Source organism: Mauremys mutica, chromosome 14 (assembly GCF_020497125.1).
Source record: "Mauremys mutica isolate MM-2020 ecotype Southern chromosome 14, ASM2049712v1, whole genome shotgun sequence".
Taxonomy (NCBI): Eukaryota; Metazoa; Chordata; order Testudines; family Geoemydidae; genus Mauremys; species Mauremys mutica.
The window spans coordinates 5,328,725-5,348,483 of record NC_059085.1 but is presented as its reverse complement, the minus strand read 5'-3'; the positions used below and the strand labels follow the sequence as shown (position 1 = coordinate 5,348,483).

The 19,759-nt window shown below is 54.6% G+C and overlaps 1 protein-coding gene across 9 annotated transcripts in view; it reads right to left on the bottom strand.

The window, feature by feature from the left end:
- Positions 1–19,759, bottom strand: part of HYDIN (HYDIN axonemal central pair apparatus protein) — a 399,941-nt gene that overhangs the window by 105,873 nt on the left and 274,309 nt on the right. For 8 of the 9 annotated variants that reach the window (XM_044987150.1, XM_044987153.1, XM_044987158.1 and 5 more), the window contains 9 exons: positions 19,170–19,306; positions 15,359–15,486; positions 15,012–15,203; positions 13,931–14,080; positions 11,777–12,016; positions 10,906–11,074; positions 7,654–7,857; positions 5,907–6,077; positions 178–351 (listed from right to left, as the gene is read on the bottom strand). In XM_044987150.1, coding sequence (XP_044843085.1) covers positions 178–351; positions 5,907–6,077; positions 7,654–7,857; positions 10,906–11,074; positions 11,777–12,016; positions 13,931–14,080; positions 15,012–15,203; positions 15,359–15,486; positions 19,170–19,306 — 1,565 coding nt within the window. The remainder of the gene's footprint in view (positions 1–177; positions 352–5,906; positions 6,078–7,653; positions 7,858–10,905; positions 11,075–11,776; positions 12,017–13,930; positions 14,081–15,011; positions 15,204–15,358; positions 15,487–19,169; positions 19,307–19,759) is intronic. The other variant, XM_044987154.1, reaches the window with a different exon arrangement.

The window sequence follows — 19,759 nt, the reverse complement described above, 5'->3', positions numbered from 1 at the left end:
AGGTTACCAAAAGCCCCTGTGGGTTGCTGAAAAGTCTTCATGACAATGCACTAGAGGGAGAAAATGAAGGGAGGGGATGGCAAGGCCCTATGATCGAAATGGTGCTGGGGTCATGCCCAGCATTTCAGTGCAGCACGGCTGTCCAGCCTTTGTGCTGCTGAAGGTCTGAGCCCTTACCAGCTTCCTCTGACTCCCGATGTGCCTGCTCAATGGCAGCCCTGATGCACAGCTCCCGTGCGCGAAGCCCCGCGGAACTGCTTCTGTCGGAGAGGGCTTCCAGCACCACAGCGTCGATGGATAGGCAGGCAGCACTGTAGTGTTTGGCCAAGGTGACAGCTGCAGTTGTCTTTCCTTTACAGAAAGGGAAGTCTCTGATGAAATTCATGTGTGGTGCATCTTTATCTAGACATTGTATGAGCAAGTGCTTTGAAATGGCCTGGTGTGGGATTTGTAACCCCTGTGAATAGTAGAGTGATAGTCACTTTAAAAAGAATGGCCAGTGATGCCAATGATGAGATGGATATTATGGTTATGGGCATAAATCTAATCTATCTCACACTGGTTATGAAAGGGGATGAATTTGGCCCACTAACTTCAATGGAGTTACATCAGGGATGAATTTGGCTCAGGGCACCAAACTAACAGGTAGTTAAAGACAGCGCAAATCCCACTGATTCCTCCATGTAAACAGCAGCATCAGTCACACATCAGAGCCAGGCTGGTAAGAAAAGCAGCGTTAGTGGTTAAGTGATATAGCTAGCACCGCTTTGGCACTGAACAGTGTGCAAATAAAACTGTTACTAACCTGTCCATAACTGTTGTTCTCTGAGATGTGTTGCACATGTCCATTCCGATTTGGGGGTGTGCGTGCCCGGAGCACAGGTATCGGAAATATTTTCCCCTACTGGTATCCGTCAGGTTGGCTCTGGTGCCCCCTGGTGGCCCATACACCTCAGTTTCTTCCACCAGCCCCATTCTCGGTGTGGCTGGTAAGGTCAGTCTTGGAATGGACACGTGCAACACATCTCGAAGAACAACAGTTACAGAAAGGCTAGTAACCATTTTTTCTTCTTCAGGTGCTTGCACATGTCCATTCAAATTGGGCTCGGAGTTCAAGGGCAAGCCGACTGTAGCATCGCTTGGCCAAGCTGCGCATCGTCTCTGGCCTGTTGAGTAATGACACAGTGTGTAGAAAAGGTATGTGCCGAGGACCAGGTTGCTGCCCTACAGATATCTTGAATAAGGACTTGGGCCAGGAAAGCCACCGCTGAGGCTTGGGACCCCGTAGAATGAGCAGTCAGGTTTGGGGGGACAGGGAACGCCTGCAAGGTCGTAAACACGCTTTGATACAGGACGTTATCCACAACGAGATTCTTTGAGCCAAGATGGGGAGCCCCTTCATCCTTTTGACTATCGCTATGAAGAGTTGCGGAGACTTATACAATGGTTTGATCCTTTCAATATAAAACGCCAGGGCTCGTCTAACGTCCAAGGAGTGCAAGTGTTGTTCCTCCCCATTTGCATGCAGTTTAGTGTAAAAAATTGTTAGAAAAATGGGTTGGTTGCAGTGAAACTGGGACACCACCTTGGGAAGGAAACTTGGGTGTGGGAGTAACTGCACCTTGTCATAGAATCATAGAATCATAGAATCTCAGGGTTGGAAGGGACCTCAGGAGGTCATCTAGTCCAACCCCCTGCTCAAAGCAGGACCAAACCCAACTAAGTCATCCCAGCCAGGGCTTTGTCAAGCCTGACCTTAAAAACCTCTAAGGAAGGAGATTCCACTACCTCCCTAGGTAACCCATTCCAGTGCTTCACCACCCTACTAGTGAAAAAGTTTTTCCTAATATCCAACCTAAACCTCCCCCTCTGCAACTTGAGACCATTACTCCTTGTTCTGTCATCTTCTACCACTGAGAACAGTCTAGATCCATCCTCTTTGGAACCCCCTTTCAGGTAGTTGAAAGCAGCTATCAAATCCCCCCTCATTCTTCTCTTCTGCAGACTAAACAATCCCAGTTCCATCAGCCTCTCCTCATAAGTCTTTGTCCTCAAAGAAGATTGTACAAAGAGGCTCTGCTGTGAGGGCTTGGATCTCCGACACTCTCCTGGCCGAGGTGATTGCCACTAGAAACGCCACCTTCCAAGACAAGTGCAGCAGTGAACATGTTGCTAGTGGCTCGAATGGCGGCCCCGTCAATTTCAAAAGGACAAGATTCAGATCCCAGGAGTGGAATGGATCCCTTATCTGTGGGAATATCCTCTCTATGCCTTTAAGGAAGCGAATTACCACCTCATGTGAGAAGACTCACCAGGGCCGCCCAGAGGATTCAGGGCCCTGGGGTCTTTGGCAGCGGGGGGCCCTCGCTTCGGCGGTAATTTGGCGGTGGGGGACCCCTGCTTCAGCGGTAATTCGGCAGCGGGGGGGTCCTTCCGCTCCGGGACCCATTGCCGAAGTGCCCTGAAGACCCATGGTGGGGCCCCCCCGCCACCATATTGCCGCCGAAGACCCGGCACTTTGGCAGCGGGTCCCGCTTCGGCGGTAATTCAGCAGCGGGGGGTCCTTCCACCCCAGAGCGGAAGGACCCCCTGCTGCCGAATTGCTGCTGAAGACCAGGAGCGGAAGAAGCTCCGGAGGCCTGGGCCCCGCGAGAGTTTTCCGGGGCCCCTGGAGCAAGTGAAGGACCCTGCTCCAGGGGCCCCGAAAAACTCTTGTGGGGGCCCCTGAGGGACCCAGGGCAAATTGCCCCACTTGCCCCCCCCCCCCCGGGTGGCCCCGAGACTCACCTATTGGCTATTTTTGGGTGGAATGCCGAGATGGCTGCCAGGTGGACCTTGACTGAGGAGAGGGCGAGGCCCTGCTCCTTCAGAGATAGGAGGTAGTCCAAGATGAGCTGTAGTGAAGCCTCCAGTATTTAAAGCTGTGGAGCCTCGCATCAGTTTGCTCTGAAAAGAACGAAGGGCTTTCAAAGGGCAAGTCCTGCAAAGTCTGCTGAACCTCCTGCAGGAGCCAGGATGTCTGTAAGCATGAGTTCCTGAGCTGCAGAATCAGCCGCATCCAGGCTGCTTGCAGGGAGGCTCCGACAACAGACTTGCCCTCATCCACAAGAACTCCTGCTGATTGTCCTGGGGGAGTTTGTCTTTAAATCTGTTCATAGTCTCCCAAATATTAAAATCATAGTGACCCAGCAGAGCCTGCTGGTTTGTTATGCGAAGTTGAAGACCTCCCATTGAATATGCTTTCCTCCCAGGCAGGTCCAACTTTTGGGGGTCTTTTGCCCTTGATGTATGTCCCGTCTGGCTCTGATGGTCCCTGTGGCTGCCACCATGAGTGACCCAGGGGGAGGGGGAGAAAATAAATTCAGAGCCCTGGGCAGGCACAAAGTATTTCTGCTCAGTTCTCTTGGCAGTGGGTGGGAGGGAGGCTGGGGTCTGCCAGGGGACCTTGATGGGTTTCATAATTGTCTCATGCAGTGGAAGGGTGACTCTTGCAGGTGTTGTTGCTGCCAGGAAGTCCAAGAAGCCTTGGGATGGTTACTTGATGGCCTTTGCATGTAAGCCCAGATTGGAGGCCACCCACTTCAGTAAGTCCTGGTGGGCCCTTAAATCGTCCTGAGAAGGAGACAACCCCTTTGACACCACTTCTTCCTCTGGTGAAGAAGAAGAGGAAAGGGCATGAAAAGCTGTCCCCTCCTCCAGCTCTTCCTCTGCCTGGGGAACCTGTGCCTGCTGATTGGCACTGACTTTGGTACCGGATTGTGCTCCAGGTTCAGTATTGGATTGTGTGCTGCATCCATTGACCAGCTTAGTACCGGGGCCAGCCCTCTGCATGTGTACCAGCTGATGCTTCCGGGGTCCCTTGGTGCAGCACCAGCGGTGCCCTACTCTCTTAGATGACTGAGTAGGAGCACCACGAGCTAGAACTTTGACTCAGGGGGAACCCCCAGGGTTCCAGAAAGGCCATTGCATGGGAATCGATCCCCATGGATCCAGGGGCCAGGCGCTCTGTGACAACATTGCACCTGGAGCTCCCAGGGTCACCGATGGGCACGGGGAGTGGTGTCTGTAGTGCCGACAGTCCCGTCAGTGCATGGAACAGGGTCCCGAGTCCGACCTTGAAGAGGACCAGGAACGACGAGGAGCAGGGAGACCACGGTGGTGCCGATCCTCCTGGTGCTGGGGAACAGTGCCGCAGCGATGTCACAGATGAAGCGACTGGGATAGGCTTGCCCCTGGAAAGTGGTCTCAGCACCGGTCTGGAACTAGTGGAGACCTCCATGCCACCGGGTGGTGTCGGAAGTGCTGCATCTTGGCTTCCAGGTGATCCTGGTATTGGCAAAGTCAACGAGTGTCTCTCCGCCAGCGTGGAAGGGACTGCAAAGTGGTCGGCATGGTGCTGTGGGTGGTGTTGCTCCCTTTGCGGGGTTTGCAGTACTAGTGTCGCTGTTGGGAGCAGTGGTTGTTGCCGTGCCAGAGAGGGAGAGTGGCCAGCCCCAGGGCTTGCTCTATCTTGGTCTCCTTTCTCGCTTCCCTCCGGTGCCGGCGAATGGTGTCTATGATGCCTCTACTATATCAGCCAGAGGTGCACTATGCACCAGAGCAGATGTGCTCCATGCCAAGTAGGATCTTAGCCCTGAGGTCAGTCTTAGCACCGCCTCCATTTGGGTCTCGCTGCCTGGTCCTTTTGCATGTGGGGTTTAAACTGCTGACAGATTTGGCAGCAGTCTGTCCTATGGCCCTCCCCAAGTACTCGAGGCAGCTCAAATGTGGATCACAGGCAGAGCACGCCTTGAACCACAGTGACTGAGGCATGCCCCAATACCAGGGCTGGGGGAGGGCGGGACCTCCTTTCCAAACATGGAAAGGTGTCTTACTATAACACACTAAAACTTACTAAAATTAATCTAACTCATAGCAACTATTTACAACTAGATGAAGAGAAAACCACTATAATGTTTTGCCAAGGGAGAGGGGAGTTTCAACAGCCATCGCGGGCAATAAGAAGGAACTGAGGAGCATGGGCTCAGCAGGCCCCTTATACCGGCACTATGAGCATGCAGCACCAGGGGGCACCAGAGCCAACTCGACGGATACCACTGGGGAAAATATTCCCGGCAGCTATGCTCGGGCGCGCACCGTGCAAGCACTCGAAGAACTAGTGTAACTTACACACAAGGCTATGGAAGATGGGAGGGTCTGGGAAAATGATGTCCCTTAGAGCATTACACAAAACACCAGGGGAGGCTTTATCTCTAGCCTTCCACTAGCTGCTTTTCTTGTACACGCCTAGCTTCTTCCCCCACGTCAGTGACCCCTGTTTTGCACACCCATGGAATGCCAAATCCGTGCGTCACCATTTACACCTCTCTTCAGACCGGCTGCACTGAGATGTCTTTCCCCACTAGATGGGGTGTAGTTTGTTCTCACCACGCTGGTCCTGATACAAATTGGGGCAAAGGGTGTTTGTTTGTTTGTTTTTTGAAAGGAAAATTCAAAGTGCACTCAGGCATAATCCTCCCCAGCTCCCTTCCCCAAAGATGGGGCCCTCCACTTCCAGGGTTTGGAGCTGCCATGTCTGCTCCACTGCGGCCTAGTGTCTGCCAAACAAATTCTCCTCCCACATAGACTGGTGTAATCCAACTAACTCCATTGATGCGAATGGTGTTATGCTAATGTCAGATGGGGTAACTGAGGGGAGACTCAGGCCCAACTCCCCAGCTCAGAGTGGGACTTTTATTTTCTCCATCTCAGGCCCAGCTACCACCAGTTTGGATCTTAGTCTCCTACCCAGCTCCAGGCCACGTGGTGAAGACAATCCCAAAGAATTTGTCATTGCTGGAGCAACTGAGATCATTTTTCCTGCCTTTCCCTTCCTCCCGCACCATCCTCCTGGCCAGTCTCTGCACCTGTAAGGGGAGCGCCATGGACTATGATAACAATGCCTCTGCGGTTCTTGGCTGCACGACCTTCTGGAGAGATATCGATGCCAAGGTGGCGCGCGATGGCTCTGGAGACGGGGTTGTTGTCTAGTTCTCCAACAGCCTCTTTGCAGCTGCCATCAATGCTTCGCTGACACTCTACCACAGAGAAACAAGGGGTCAGATGACTCTTCCAGATGCCAGTGTCTCAGAGAATCCTTCCCCATTCCCTGACAGTGCACTTAGCGCTTTGGGAAAGTTCTCAGGAAAAGGACACACACCAAGTGGGGGCAACAAGGCCTCAATCCTGCCTTCAGCTAAGGGTGCTCAGACATTCCTGGGCGCTCCCTGGTGTCCTCTCAGAACATCGTCTCACTGCTGTAAGTGTTCCAGCTACTGGAAGGTAAGTGAACAGGGTGACAGAGCAGGGAACAAACAGCCAGTCTGTCGGCCATAAACACGCAAATGGTCTGCCTGCTCTGTCACACCCCAATACACCCCCCCCACTCTCCAACAGCCCCCCAGGAAATGACATCACACGGACTGCCAGGCAGCACCTGTGGGTTCGATCCCAGGGGGTATGAAGTATAATTACCAGGCACATAGCAACAGACATTTAATGCAGTCATAGCTCTGGGGATTGAACGTGTGGACCAAGCAAATAATTTGCTAGGGGAGTCAGACTGCTGAGGCCCTGCAGGAATCCTCTGCAGTTTAATGATCTCCAGCAGAGAGCTGTTTTCCTCTTCTGCTCAGTCAAATGGTTAAGAAAACACAACACAGGGAGATTTGACTGAGAAGGGCCATGAAAATAATCTTCAATGAATCGACTGCAGTGTTTGCAAACAATCATTTGCTTCTTTACAGCTCCCAGCTTCTCCCCTTACCAGCCTACTGAGTGCCGCACACCTCGGCTCCTGACACTGTGAGCAGCTGCCACACACGACAGTGACAGAGCTGCCCTTGCTGGAATGCTCTGTACTGCCACGCAGGAGACCCACACTCAAATCCTGGGGGTGGTCTCAGTCTCCAAATGGCCAGAGCTGAGAATGATGGCAAAACCGGGCATTGGCAGGGGAAAAGCACCTCCCGTGCCTCAGTAGTGACCTTTCTGGTCAACAAAGAAGTGATGATATGAGGGAGTGACACAGGAGTTTCAGACAGCCCTCCAGAGTCAGTGGCAATGTACACTAAGGAGAAGGGGAGTTAACATGGAAGGATCATGAGGGGTCCAGCTGAGAGTCTGGGGACCTTGTCCGGGGAAAGGATCCCAGACTATGTTACAGACTATGTTATGCTACAGGAGTGAATTTTGCACAATCAGAGAAAAAAATCCCTCTCTGCCTCCACAGCCAGGGAGGAGCCTGGGTGCAGTAGGATGGACGTGGTTCTGTGGAGTGAGGGGAAGGCAGGATTTTGGGAGCTCACTCAGGAGATCCTCCTGGTTTTGTGCACAGTGGAGCTTGGAGTGGCAGGGCAGAGTGGGCCAGGCTGAGGCCAGTAAAACCATTACCCCACCGATCCACTGGCCATCACCCCAGTGACCCTCCAGTCCGGCAACATAGGCATGACGTGGAGGAGAGGATTTGAGGCCTGATGACTTTCAGAAGGTGACAGATGTGAGCAGCTTAGGAGGCCAAGTCTGCAGTGAAATGATTGAGGAAATACACGAATCCTCTCTGGGCCATTCCCACCGTGATGGATGGTGAACTGCTGGAGAGCTGGGAGTGGTTACCTAGCCCCTGTCCTTTTTCAGCACCTTCCTCTTCCTCCTCCTCTTCCTCCTGCTCGAATTTAGACTCCACCTTGTGAGAACGGCTTTCCTCAAAAACGGAGATGGAGGGAAAGATGGTGATACCGGTGGAGGCAGTGCGCGTGGTCCCAGAAGGGTTTTTCTTCATTCTGCGCTCGGAGAGAGATGGGTTCTCTTCGTCATCTACTGGGGTGGGGGCGGGGGGGGAAGAAGAGGAGGGAAGGGAGGGGAGATTGAGTGCAGGAAGACAAGGTGCTACTTGGCTATTCACCATTTGACGTTCATTATTGCCTTGCTGTACAAGCTAGGTTCAGGCGATGCCTAAGCCACATGCAGCCCACTGCCCCTGGGGGAATTTCACCTCATGGCTTTTCCTCAAACGACTCTTTTTGACTAGGGACTCTCTGGGGTCAATCACATAATATGATCTCTGCCTCAGTATCAGGTGACTGAAACTTTCACAGCTGGAGAGCAGCTCGTACAAAATGATGAAAGCAAATAACAGCCCTTGCAGCAGGAATTTTTGGTCAAATGTTCATTGGGCATGTCTGCAGCTACTGCAGTAATTACTGGGGTGGTTCATGGCCACACTGCCCTTGTCGGTGGTGCGTGTCCTCACCAGAAGCGCTTCCAGCCACTTAAGAGGGGCAGTGTGGGGGGCTGAGAGCCTGGGCTCTCTTGCACGGCTCCCCCTGGAAGCTGGGCTGCTCCCGGGGCTCTCAGATCCCTGCTCGGGAGCCCAGGTGCTGCCCTGAGGCTCCCAGCTCTCCACTTCCCACTGCCGCACTCCCTGCAAGGGGCGTGGAGTAGAGAGCGGGGTGGGGCAGCCCCTGGGCTCCTGCAGGGAATGGGGAGCCTCAGTGCAGCCAGACTCCTCGCAGGGAGCGGGAATTGGCAGGGGACCCTGGGGGGCAGCTCAGCTTGGAGCATGGTGGGTGCAGCCTGGCAGGGAGCCTGGGGGAAGCGGGACTGTAGCTGGAGCCGCCCCCCCAAGCTTTCCTGTTTATTTCATGGCTGTAGCACGGAGCTGTGAAGTTGACAATGACAGCCAAAAGGTGATGTAAGGAACCCGCAGCGTCCACAGGGACATTGCGTTGCCCTAACTACTCTGACATAAGCCCCACACCTCTGCTGGAGGTGGAGTTATGATGTCGGAGTAGCAGGGCACTTACATGGGAAGGAGCAAGGCTGTAGTGTGTACACTGACATAGTCAGGTTGACAGACACTGCTTTAGGTCGACCTAATGCTGTTCTGTAGACCAAGCCATAGGTCTGGGGACATTTCCATTCAGACCCATCCGTTGTCCAAGTATTCACAAGTAATAAATAATACAATCCCAGGAATAACAGTGAATTAGATCATTTGCAAACATATCCACACCAAACTTTCAAAACGACGTGGCTCTGGTTTTTGTATACGTTAGAGTTTGATTTATTGCCTAGAAAGCGTCACTGTCCAATCATGTAGAGCAAATCAGCAAGTAAAATAGCAGCCAGGTGTGGAGTGAGCAGGCTCAGAAATCTGACCTCAGACGTGCTTATCAGCCTCTTCTATTTTTAGAACTAATTCCTGTTTAACGGACGTGCACACCGAGCAATGAGCCACCAGCTGAACTGAAAAGCAGTGCCCTTCACGCTGTGAACACAGTGGGGAAATACACGCGCTAGACTGCTAAAGCCTGCTGGCCTGTACCTCTCATGCACTTGCAGTGCGGCAGTGACTCATTACCTGTAACTGCACACGGTTCAGGTAAGTCTCTGTTGAGAGACGTGTTGTGCCCTGTCATGTTCTCGGAACTATTGCGGGGCAGGGCTCTTCCTCCACAGCCAGGGAGGGGCATGGATGGGTGCAGTAGAATGGACGTGGTTCTGCAGAGTGAGGCGAAGGCAGGATTTTGGGAGCTCACTCAGCGGATCCTCCTGTTTCTGTGCACAGTGGAGCTTGGAGTGGCAGGGCAGAGTGGGCCAGTGAAATCATTGCCTCACCGATCCACTGGCCATCACTCCCGTGACCCTCCACAATGGCCCCTCCTGGCCTTTGAATGGACAAATCTATTATTTAAGGTAACAATGGGTGGGAAGAGGTAGATCTGGGTGGGCATGAAAAGAACCCATGAAATCCCATCATTTGGGCTCTGGCTCCAGCACGACACAGGAGTCTAAAGGGCTGGATTTTGCTCTCAGTCCGTCACACTGCAGTACAAAGGGGGAGTGACATCAGTGGAGACACTCCTGATGTACACTGAGCATGGGGCCTACAGCTCCTCTCATAGCGTGTAAATCAGAGTCCACGGAGACCCACCAGTGTAGGTCAGAGCAGAACTGGGACCAGTACGTACAGCGCTCAGTGGGGGAACGGCTGGCTGCTGCAGAAGACCAGCTAGTACAGTGTTTCCATGCTGTAGACGTGCAGACTCACTCCTGCGGCGCCTCCTGCTGGTTGTCCTCGGGAACTAGCTCACTGCCAGCCAGGAGCACTCTCTGCAGGCCAGTGATCCACCTGTCCTCTGGCCCCGTGTCCCTCCCTGGACCCCCGTGCCCCTTTAGCTGGGGTGCTGACCCCAGCAGTAACCCACCAATCTGGGTCTCCGCTCCCTGGGGAATCCCCACCCCACTATCCCCACTTTGCCTCAGTTTTGGCTACTGCTGAGTCTCCATCTAGCCCCCGTTCACTGGGGCAGACTGCAGTATCAGCCACTCATCATAGGCAAAGGGGTCTGGACCTGCTGCCTTGGCCTACCCCTGGGCTGCTCTCTGCAACCCCCAGTACCCCTTGGCCTTCTGCTAGGCCGCAGCCTGGGGCTTTCCAGGCTGGAGCTCCCCAGCTCCTCTGCCTTCCCCCAGCCCTGCTTCACTCAGGTACCCTGTCTCTAGCTCCCTGCAGCCAGGCCCGTCTCCCTCTACAGGCAGAGGAAGAGTGACTGGGCTTCTGGCTCACTGCCTCTTATAGGGGCCAGCTGGGCCTGATTGGGACCTGGCCACAGCTGAGCCTGCTTTCCCCAATCAGCCCAGGCTTCTTGCCCCAGCCACAGCCTTCCCCCAGGGCTGTTTTTAACCCTTCAGGGCAGGAGCGGGGGTCCACCCCGCTACACATGCGGATACCTGGATTTCCTCCATCAGCGTCTGCACTCACATTTAGCCTTGGGGAAAATCCTAGACACAGCTAAGGTCAATGCCAGACAGTTCTGTTCCTTGAAAGTCTAGAACAAGCTGCCCTTTGTTCAGAGTCCTCACCATTCTCTTGGCCTATTGCCTCCATCATTTTGGCCTTAGCTTGCTCATCTGGAATCCTCTTCTGGTCTTTGTAATACTCCAGCACCTCCGGGGGCAGCTTCTCACCTGGGATGCGAGGGGGCAGCAGCAGAGTGTTATGGGAATCGTAGCCCTTCAGCGTCCGCAAAATCTGTGGCCAAAAAGAAGAGAAGCCACAGACATAGGACAGGCTTCCAGGAATCCATTCCCTCCTCCCCCAGGATGCCTCAGAGAGAGCCCGGGGGCCTCTCATATCCTCTCTTCCTTCTCCTCTCTCCCACAAAGGCCATGCGTGGTAGAGACCTCCCCTCTAACTGAGCTGGGCTGGGCTGGCCACAAACCCCTCTGCCGCCCATCAGCACAGCTGCCTGCATCTGCCGGATGGGGCTACAAAGTAACATGAGGTGCTGGCTTGCTAGGGCTGGACGCAGCCTCCTGCCCCCAGAGGTAGATCAAAGTCAACCTGAGACTCGCTGTGACACCATTCACTTGAAGCCTGCCCCTGGCCCTACGATTCAGTGTGAAAGGTCTCCCACCAGCTCCAAATTGCTCTGCCAGGAGGCACTGCTGCCACAGGGCAGTGGAGGAGGGAAGGGGGCATTTCTTTGGAATAGCACATGGAGGGAGGGGTTTGTGGGACTAGGGAGTGACTCCAACAGGGATAATCCGTGGGAGTTGGGAAGCAAGCAATGAAATGCAGCTACTCCTCGATGCCAGCATCCCAACTGCTGGCCCTTTGCGCTCTCCCGCTAGTGCCTGGTCCCGCTTAATAAAGAGCTGGAACTTCAGGAACTCTGAAGCATTCAGAGGTTTTCAGTGACAAGTGGGGTGCCAGGACTCCCTCTCCTCTCACCCTCTCCTCAGTCAGATACTGCTGGTCAAACTCCAAGGAGTAGAACTCAATGGGGAACTTGCATGGGTTCTTCACTACCACCTCTGCCTCGTCCCCCACACCATACGGCAGCAGTGGCCCCAGCTCCAGCACTGAGGGCGTGAACTCCAGCCGTGGCTCCAGACCGTATCCGGAGACGAGCAGCAGCAGCCGGTCACTGCTCTGGGAGATGTTCACTGTTAGGTGGTTGCTGTAGAACCTCTGGGAAGAGAGAGAGAAACCTGTGGGATTCCTTCATGCTCCTTGCTCCACAGGAACACACAGGGCCTAAGTGCACCACTGGCCTATGTGAGATCACGGCCCCAGGGGCCAATGAAGTGCCCCCATTTACTTACATCCCCGGTGAATTTGGCCCGTATCTCAGTGTACTTGCATTCAGGCCCCGGGTGGTTCCAGGACCCAGCACTATATCTGGGTACTTGGATAACAAAGCCAAGATGATGTTTTGGGTGATTTCATCCTTGTCCTTGGTGAATGTACAACACAAAACTAGTGGGGAAACGAGCTGTATCCTTAACAGAAAGGCTCAAATGACACCCAGTGCGGAGAGTGACTCACCTCTTCCCGAAGCAGCACTCGCTGGATCACGCTACCTGAGCATAATGCCCGGCAGCACTGCCTCAGAGCAGGGTGAGACCTACGTGGGGGGGATCAGCCTGCATCTGCCCACTGAGGGGCTCTTACACCTTCCTCTGAAGCGTCTGGCATGGACCACTGTCAGAGCCAGGCTACCAGGCTCGACAGCCCTTGGGGTTTCCCGATGGGGAGTCTAGGAGAGCTGTGCTGTTAAAGGTGGAAAGGCTGCTCCCAGAGTGATGGGGCAACTCTCCCAGTTATAAAAGCCACAGGAAGGGGATCATCAGGGCCGTTCCGAGCAGGGTGTGGGGCCCAGGACAAATCAGCCTCCCCCTTAACGTTTTTATACAGGTGTCAAGTATCAGAGGGGAGCCGTGTTAGTCTGGATCTGTAAAAGCAGCAAAGAATCCTGTGGCACCTTATAGCCTAACAGACGTTTTGCAGCATGAGCTTTCATGGGTGAATACCCACTTCTTCAGATGCAAGTGGTGGAAATTTCCAGGGGCAGGTTTATATATGCAAGCAAGAAGCAAGCTAGAGATAACGAGGTTAGTTCAATCAGGGAGGATGAGGCCCTCATCCTTGTCCTTGGTGAATGTACAACACAAAACTAGTGGGGAAACGAGGCCCTCATCCTCCCTGATTGAACTAACCTCGTTATCTCTAGCTTGCTTCTTGCTTGCATATATAAACCTGCCCCTGGAAATTTCCACCACTTGCATCTGAAGAAGTGGGTATTCACCCACGAAAGCTCATGCTGCAAAATGTCTGTTAGTCTATAAGGTGCCACAGGATTCTTTGCTGCTTTATACAGGTGACATCTGGTGTGTGCAGGGGACAGCAATGCTGGGGGGCGAGGGATGATGGAGAGTCACAGGATTGCACCTGTGCTCGGGGTGAGGGGGCCCCCTGTGCTGGGAGGTCCCGGAAAAGGGAAGGGTCTGGGGCAGGAGGGCACTGGATGGGGTCAGCCTGGCACTGGCGTGCTCTGGCGGCACTAGGACGCTGGCGGTTGGTGTGGTGGTGGGCGACACTGGGAGCCGGCAGGGCAGGGCAGAGCGGGGCGAGCTGGGGTCACTGCTGCTGCTGGTGGAGACTGAGCCCGAGCCTCGTGATGCCGAGCACAAAAAAGAAACACAACGTGCACTTCCCGCCGGTGAGTGCAGGCCCGACCCCTGCTGCTGGCGCCAGGCCCACCGCTGACCCCCAGCCCCACCCCCGGGCCAGCCTGGCCCCCCAGGCACCCCTAACTCCACCCCATCGGGCTGGCCTAGGGCACCCCACACGACACATGCACACTGAAGCAGGGGGGCCCACAGCACAGGGCCCGGAGCAGTCACCCCGATTTGCCATACTCAATAGACGGCTCTGGGGGTCATAGAGAAGTGGTAAGATAGCAGGACTTTGCACTCGGGTAGTACTGTTCACCTGTAGATCTCAAAGCTCTTTACTGAAGGGAGCACAAAGGGGAAAACAGAGGCACCAGCCCACCACACCACACTGCCTCCCCCTTCTTTGGTAATTACTAGACAATCTCACCTCTTCCACTGGCGCAAACTTGACCTGCACATTGAGTCGCTCCCCTGGAGCCAGCATTCCAGATGAGGGGATCATCTCAAAGATAGGGGGCTTTGATTTCAATTCCTGACGCAGCTTCCGCCGCAGGCTGGCTGGCAAGTGTTTATCCACCTGATCATCCAAACCCAAATGATTAGCTCAGACCCTGAAATGCTGCTACAGCCCCAGCCTTCCTAGAACACGGACCAGCCAAGCAGCCAGTCAGAAACAGAGCTGTTTCAATTAGCCAATGAGAAACACAGAAGCATGTTACAGTTCAGGCTGGGGATGAAGAATGACGGAAGGAGATGGCCAGGGAATTAGTAGAGAGACAAGGTGCTAACAGATGACAAGTTGCAGACAATTACCCAGGTTCTAAAACCACTTTACTCTTGCTGATAGTTATAAGAAATAAACAGTATGGGTGGGAACTTCAGAACAGATGAGGGGATGCCGAGACCAGGCCTTCTCCCACCTCCTCCACCATCTCCAGCTGAGCAATTGCTCCTCTTCCCTCCTCTCTCAAAGTCCCTTAGTGCAGGGACCAGCCGTGGCTGAGGAGGGCTGCATGAGACTTTCTTCAGAGCTCATCAATGCTGGCCCTTGCTTCACTACCAGAGGTGCTGCAGAGTATCATTCCCTCTTCCCACAATCCCCTGGGCAGCCTTGTGCTCCCTGCGTCTCCTGGTCTGAGGAGTGACGCATGGGGCTCAGGAATCAAGCATGTTCCTGTTTGCAGAACAGAGCATGAAAGCGCACTAGGCTGTCCCATGATGTTCTTAAAAGGGGAATTCCCACTTGGCTCACAGCTTTGACATTAGCAGCAAATGTCATCAGCTGTTTGCCTGTTGGGTCTTAAAATGCACCCAAGGCCTAGTAAGCTGACTCTATGGCTGGAGCAGGCTGGTACTCTGCTGTAGGTCCTGGAACTGCAATCCTCCCTCACTGCGTCACTACTGAGGTAAGTGTTACTCTCTGCAGTAAGGGTTGTGGAACTGAGGGCACAAAGGGGAGTGGTGGTAAAGGAAGGAGGCAGGGACATCACTGGCTGTCTTTGCTTTACCTTTTTGATGCGCTCATTGCTGGTGATGAACCATTCGCAAGCGACCTGCAGCTGATTGTGGAGCTGGATGGTCTCCACCTGGCACTGCCCACACTGGACGGAGGAGAACTCCAGCTTGTTGCTGGAGATGCAGAGCGAAGGCATGGTCACCTTGGCACGAAGGCAGATGAGAAATGTCGGGCCAGCCACAACCTGAGTACATAACATAGCCCCCGGTGAGAAGTCTGGAGGAGAACCAGCTGCAGACTTCAACCGCGACAGGCTGGGGAAGCGGGTCTGAGAGTGACTCAAACCTTTACCAGCAGGGGATGCAGAGTGAAGGCTACGGGCTGGAGAACACCTCCTACCTTGATGGGCAGGAGCACTTCCACATCTCCCAAGGGCAAGTTGGCACTGCGGGGATCAAACCGTACTTCAAACGTTTCTGTCTCACAGTAGGGCAGGTTCTTCACGCGGTCCAGTTCTACACTGAAACCTTGAACCACAGATAACAAGCCACTTAGAACCTAAGGTCTGCAGAAAGCAGGATGCATGTGAGTCGTAGTAGCTGTCACAATACAGCCCTCCAGAACTTACTGGTGACGGAGTGACGGAAAGCCGATCCCTCTGCTCCAAAAGCATAGGGACCAGAGGGAAAGGAGAATCTCCACTGGCTGAAAGCACTAGGGCCTATGACACAGCACAGCAGTTCTGATTCTACTTAGCCAGGGGTGAAAGTAACTTAAAGGACTTGCCGGTACTCCAGAATCCGGAGGAGGGGCGTGGCCTCCACTGGAAGAGGCGGAGCCTTTAAATCCCCGGGCCCTTTAAATCAGGATTTAAAGGGCCCAGGGCTAGGGCTGTGGTAGCAGCAGCTGGGAGCTCCAAGCTCTTTAAATCACCCCGTGAGCTCCCAGCTGCAGAGGTGGCTGGGAGCCCTGGGGTTCGGGGGCAATTTAAATGGGGCGATCTAAAGGGCCCGGGACTCTAGCTGCTGCTACCACAGCAGAGCCCCGGGCCCTTTAAATTGCTGGCGGAGCCCTGGGGCTCCTGCTGCCACTACCCTCCAGGGCCCTTTAAATCGTCTCCGGAGCCCTGCCGCTGGAGCCCTGGGGTAGCGGCGGCAGGGCTTCAGGGGCTATTTAAAGGGCCCAGGGTGGTAGGGGCAGTGGGAGCCCCAAACCCTTTCAATAGCCACCAGAGCCCAGCCGCCGCTACCCCAGGGCTCCAGCAGGCTCCAGCGGCGATTTATAGGGCCCAGGCCCTTTAAATTGTCCTCGGAGCCCTGGGGTACTGGCAGTGGGGCTCCAGCGATGATTTAAAGGGCCTGGGGCGATAGTGGCGGCAGGAGCCCTGGGCCCTTTAAATCGCCACCCGAGCCCCACAGCCGCTACCTCATGGCTCTGGCAGCGGGGCTCTGGCAGCAATTTAAAGGGCCCTGGGCTCCAGCCTTTTAAATTGCTGCCTCAGGAAGCCAGTCCACCCCGGTATGGTGCACCAGCTCTTGCCGGCGGGGGTGGCAGGTTTGTAGAAATTTTGGTGGTGCCCAGAACCTGCCCCTGCCCAAACTCTGCCCCCCCCAAACTCCGCCCCCCACCTCTGGGAGGGAGTTTGGGTGGGGGAGGAGGTCTGGGTTGCAGGCCCTGGGCTGGGCAGGGGACTGGGGTGCAGGAGGGGTGCAGGGTGCAGGCTCTGGGAGGGAGTTTGGGAATGGGAGGGAGTGTGGAGGGAGGGGTGCAGGTTCTGGGAGGGAGTTTGGGGATAAGAGGAGGTGCAGAGGGAGGTGGTTCAGGGGTGAGGGCTGTGGGGTGTGGGAAGGGACTCAGGGCTGAAGCAGAGGGTTAGGGTGCAGGGGGATGAGGGCTCTGGCTGGGGCTGGAGATGAGGGGTTTGGGGTATTGGATGGGCTCAGGGCTAGGACAGAGGGTTGGAGTGCGGGGGGGATGAGGGCTCTGGCTGGGGATTTGGCCTCTGGGGTGGGGCAGGGCTGGGGATGAGTTTGGGGTGCAGGCAGGCTGCCCTGGGACTGGAGCCAGAGAGGAGGACTCCCCCCAGCCCTCTCCCTGCTGGCAGCAGCGAGCGCTGGGGTAGGGACCCCTTTATCCCCACCCGGCAGCACACTCACCCCCCCCATCACTGCACATGCTCCTAGGGCCCCTCTCAGGTCCAGGAATCCCCCTCGCCTCCCCTGTGGTGGGTGCCATTGGGGGGGCCCGGCTGCCATCACATGTGTGCCTCCTTCCTGCTGCTGCCCCTCACTGTAGCCTCACTGGGGCTGCACCTTGCCCAGCGTGGGGCAAGAGCAGTGACTGCGGGCAGGGGGGCGGCTGTACAGGTGGAGGGTCGCACTGGAAAATGAAAGGGTCCGAGAGGGAAGGGCAGCCTGCCCTGGCAGTTGTGGAGGGGGGCACTAGGATCTTGTGGCGGCTGTTAAGGCAGGCAGGCAGCATGGAGCTGCAGGGGACGGGGGGGGGGAGAGACAAACGCTCTGCACCGGGACCCAGGGAGGTGCATGGGGGCAGCAAAGGGGGGCCGGGGCACACTCAGGAAGGGCGCGGGGGGGCAGCAGGTGGGGCCAAGGGGGAGACCCGGCCCCGAACATTCGTGGAGCTGGGCTCCCGGACCCTCAATTTTGCTGGAGCCAGGAGACGGAGTCAGAGAGGGAGAGAGTGCTCCATTTTCTTGCCGGTAGCTACTGCACCTTTTCTTACCGGTCCTCTGTACCGGCCCGTACCGGCTTACTTCCACCTCTGTACTTAGCAGAAACACACACACACGTTCATTCTAACACAGCAAAGCTGAGCCAGTGTGAACACTTGTACACATCCTGGCTAGTCTCCTGAGTTATGAGTGATCCCTGTTAACGCAAAGAGCAACTTGACATACAAAGCTCTGCACATCAGAGCGTGAAAATGCAAGTCACTATTCAGCCAGTAAAGCACCAGAAACCCCAGCCCACAATAATGAAGCATGGGAGAGACCCATCTGCTCTGCCTGGACCTGGGCGGGCCCCCTCATTTGCTCTTCAGCATCCCAAGGGTTTGGTACAAGTTACTGCAGCTGCTGAGACCTGACTCTCTTCTGCAGAGATTCCAAATCAGCAGCTCCCTACCAGACACCCCAGAGGTGGCTTTAAGGACCTTTCTCCCAGCACAATCTCTGCTTTCTAACGGGACTGGGCAAAGAACTGGTTGACCCTGTAATTTTAAAGCAAGACGTTGAAAACAAGTTTTCATTAGTGTTGTAAAAGGGGATGATTATTTACTGTTGGTAGCACTGGAGCAGTGAGGGCCCCTAGTGACAGATCAGAACCTCACTGTGCTAGGCATTGTACATACACAGAACAAAGTAATCAGAGCCTTGCATGCGAGTCTAAAATGCAGGTTTAATAACAAAATAAGTGCTGTGCTCAAGTCTGCCGTGAACGAGGTGTGTCTGTGTGCTCCCATGCTGCAAACCTGCATTCCAGCTATCACACGGAGGGAGAGCAGGCCACAGGCCAAGCTGCAGCAAGGGGAGGAAAGAAGGAGCTGACTGCAGCAGCATCTAATTCCCTAATGACTGATCCCTGGAGAAACACTGACACCGATCATAAAGGAGGACTCTGGGCCCAGTCCTGCTCCCATTAAAGTCAACAGTAAAGCTTCCATTGATCACTTAGGGAGCAGGAACAGACTTGATATAGTCTGGTCTAGATTCTCTCCTGCACTCAGAGACTCTCAGCCCTGGGGGAGCGGGGGGGCTTAGGGGCTGCTCTTATTTATGCCAGTTGGCTATGATCCCTATGGGACCATTGGCCAGCTGAGAATCCATTCCAACTTCTCCCCACCAACAGGGTGTGAGGGCAGGGCATTGGCTAGGCGCTGGTATGCTGTTTTCCATCAGCTGAGAGCTGCCCTGCACCAGGGGTGGAGGGGAGGGGAACCTGCTCTCCGTCCCTCCAGCTGAAGGAACAGTTGGCAAAAAGGCAGCTGGTAGAGTGGTGGATGGGGTGAGCGTTACTGGACGGAGCAGAGCGTAAGAAACAGCAAGCCCTAATGGGAAGAGGTGGGATTTCCCATAATACATCTGCACATTCAACAGATTTTGAACTATTGCATCAGACTGAGATGGTTCATTCCAACTTTGATTCCTGCTGCCATTTAGTTAAAGCCCACAAAAGCATCTCATCCCCATTACCTGTATCATGCAGGGCCCGTCTGTCTGCATGGAAGGATACAGGGAACTGGCTGGTGTTGGTGATTTTGACAATGTGAGTTCGGATGTCACCAAGAATGATGTAGCCAAAGTCCAAGATGTATTCAGGCAGCTGAGCTCTGAAAGAGTTAACGAGAGCTCAGTTTCAATCACAGCCTCCTGCTCAGCTGGGCTGCATTTTCAGAGAGGAACAAGTCCCATGGTTATAGCACCATTCACGGCTTTGAAAATTCAGCCCTAAGTGCCTAACCCCAGGTCTAAATTCCCAATGATGTGTCATTAACGGCTTGTCACATGGGCAACAGTACACGATTTCTAAAGTACACCAATGTGTTGCATGCTAACAGGCCCGTGTGGAGCCTGCTGGCGTGAACTAAAAGTTCCCTAGTGCATATTAATGTAATGCTGGGTCAGCCAAAATTGCTTCAGTACATTTCAGTGAAGTTTCTCTGCACTGTAACCACGTTTTACCCACGCCAACGCCCTCAGAATGCAGCACTCAGCCCCTATAGATAGGAGGTGAGGCTCTTCCAAAGCAGGCCCATCCCTCGTTGGTGCTTGGGCCGCAATTC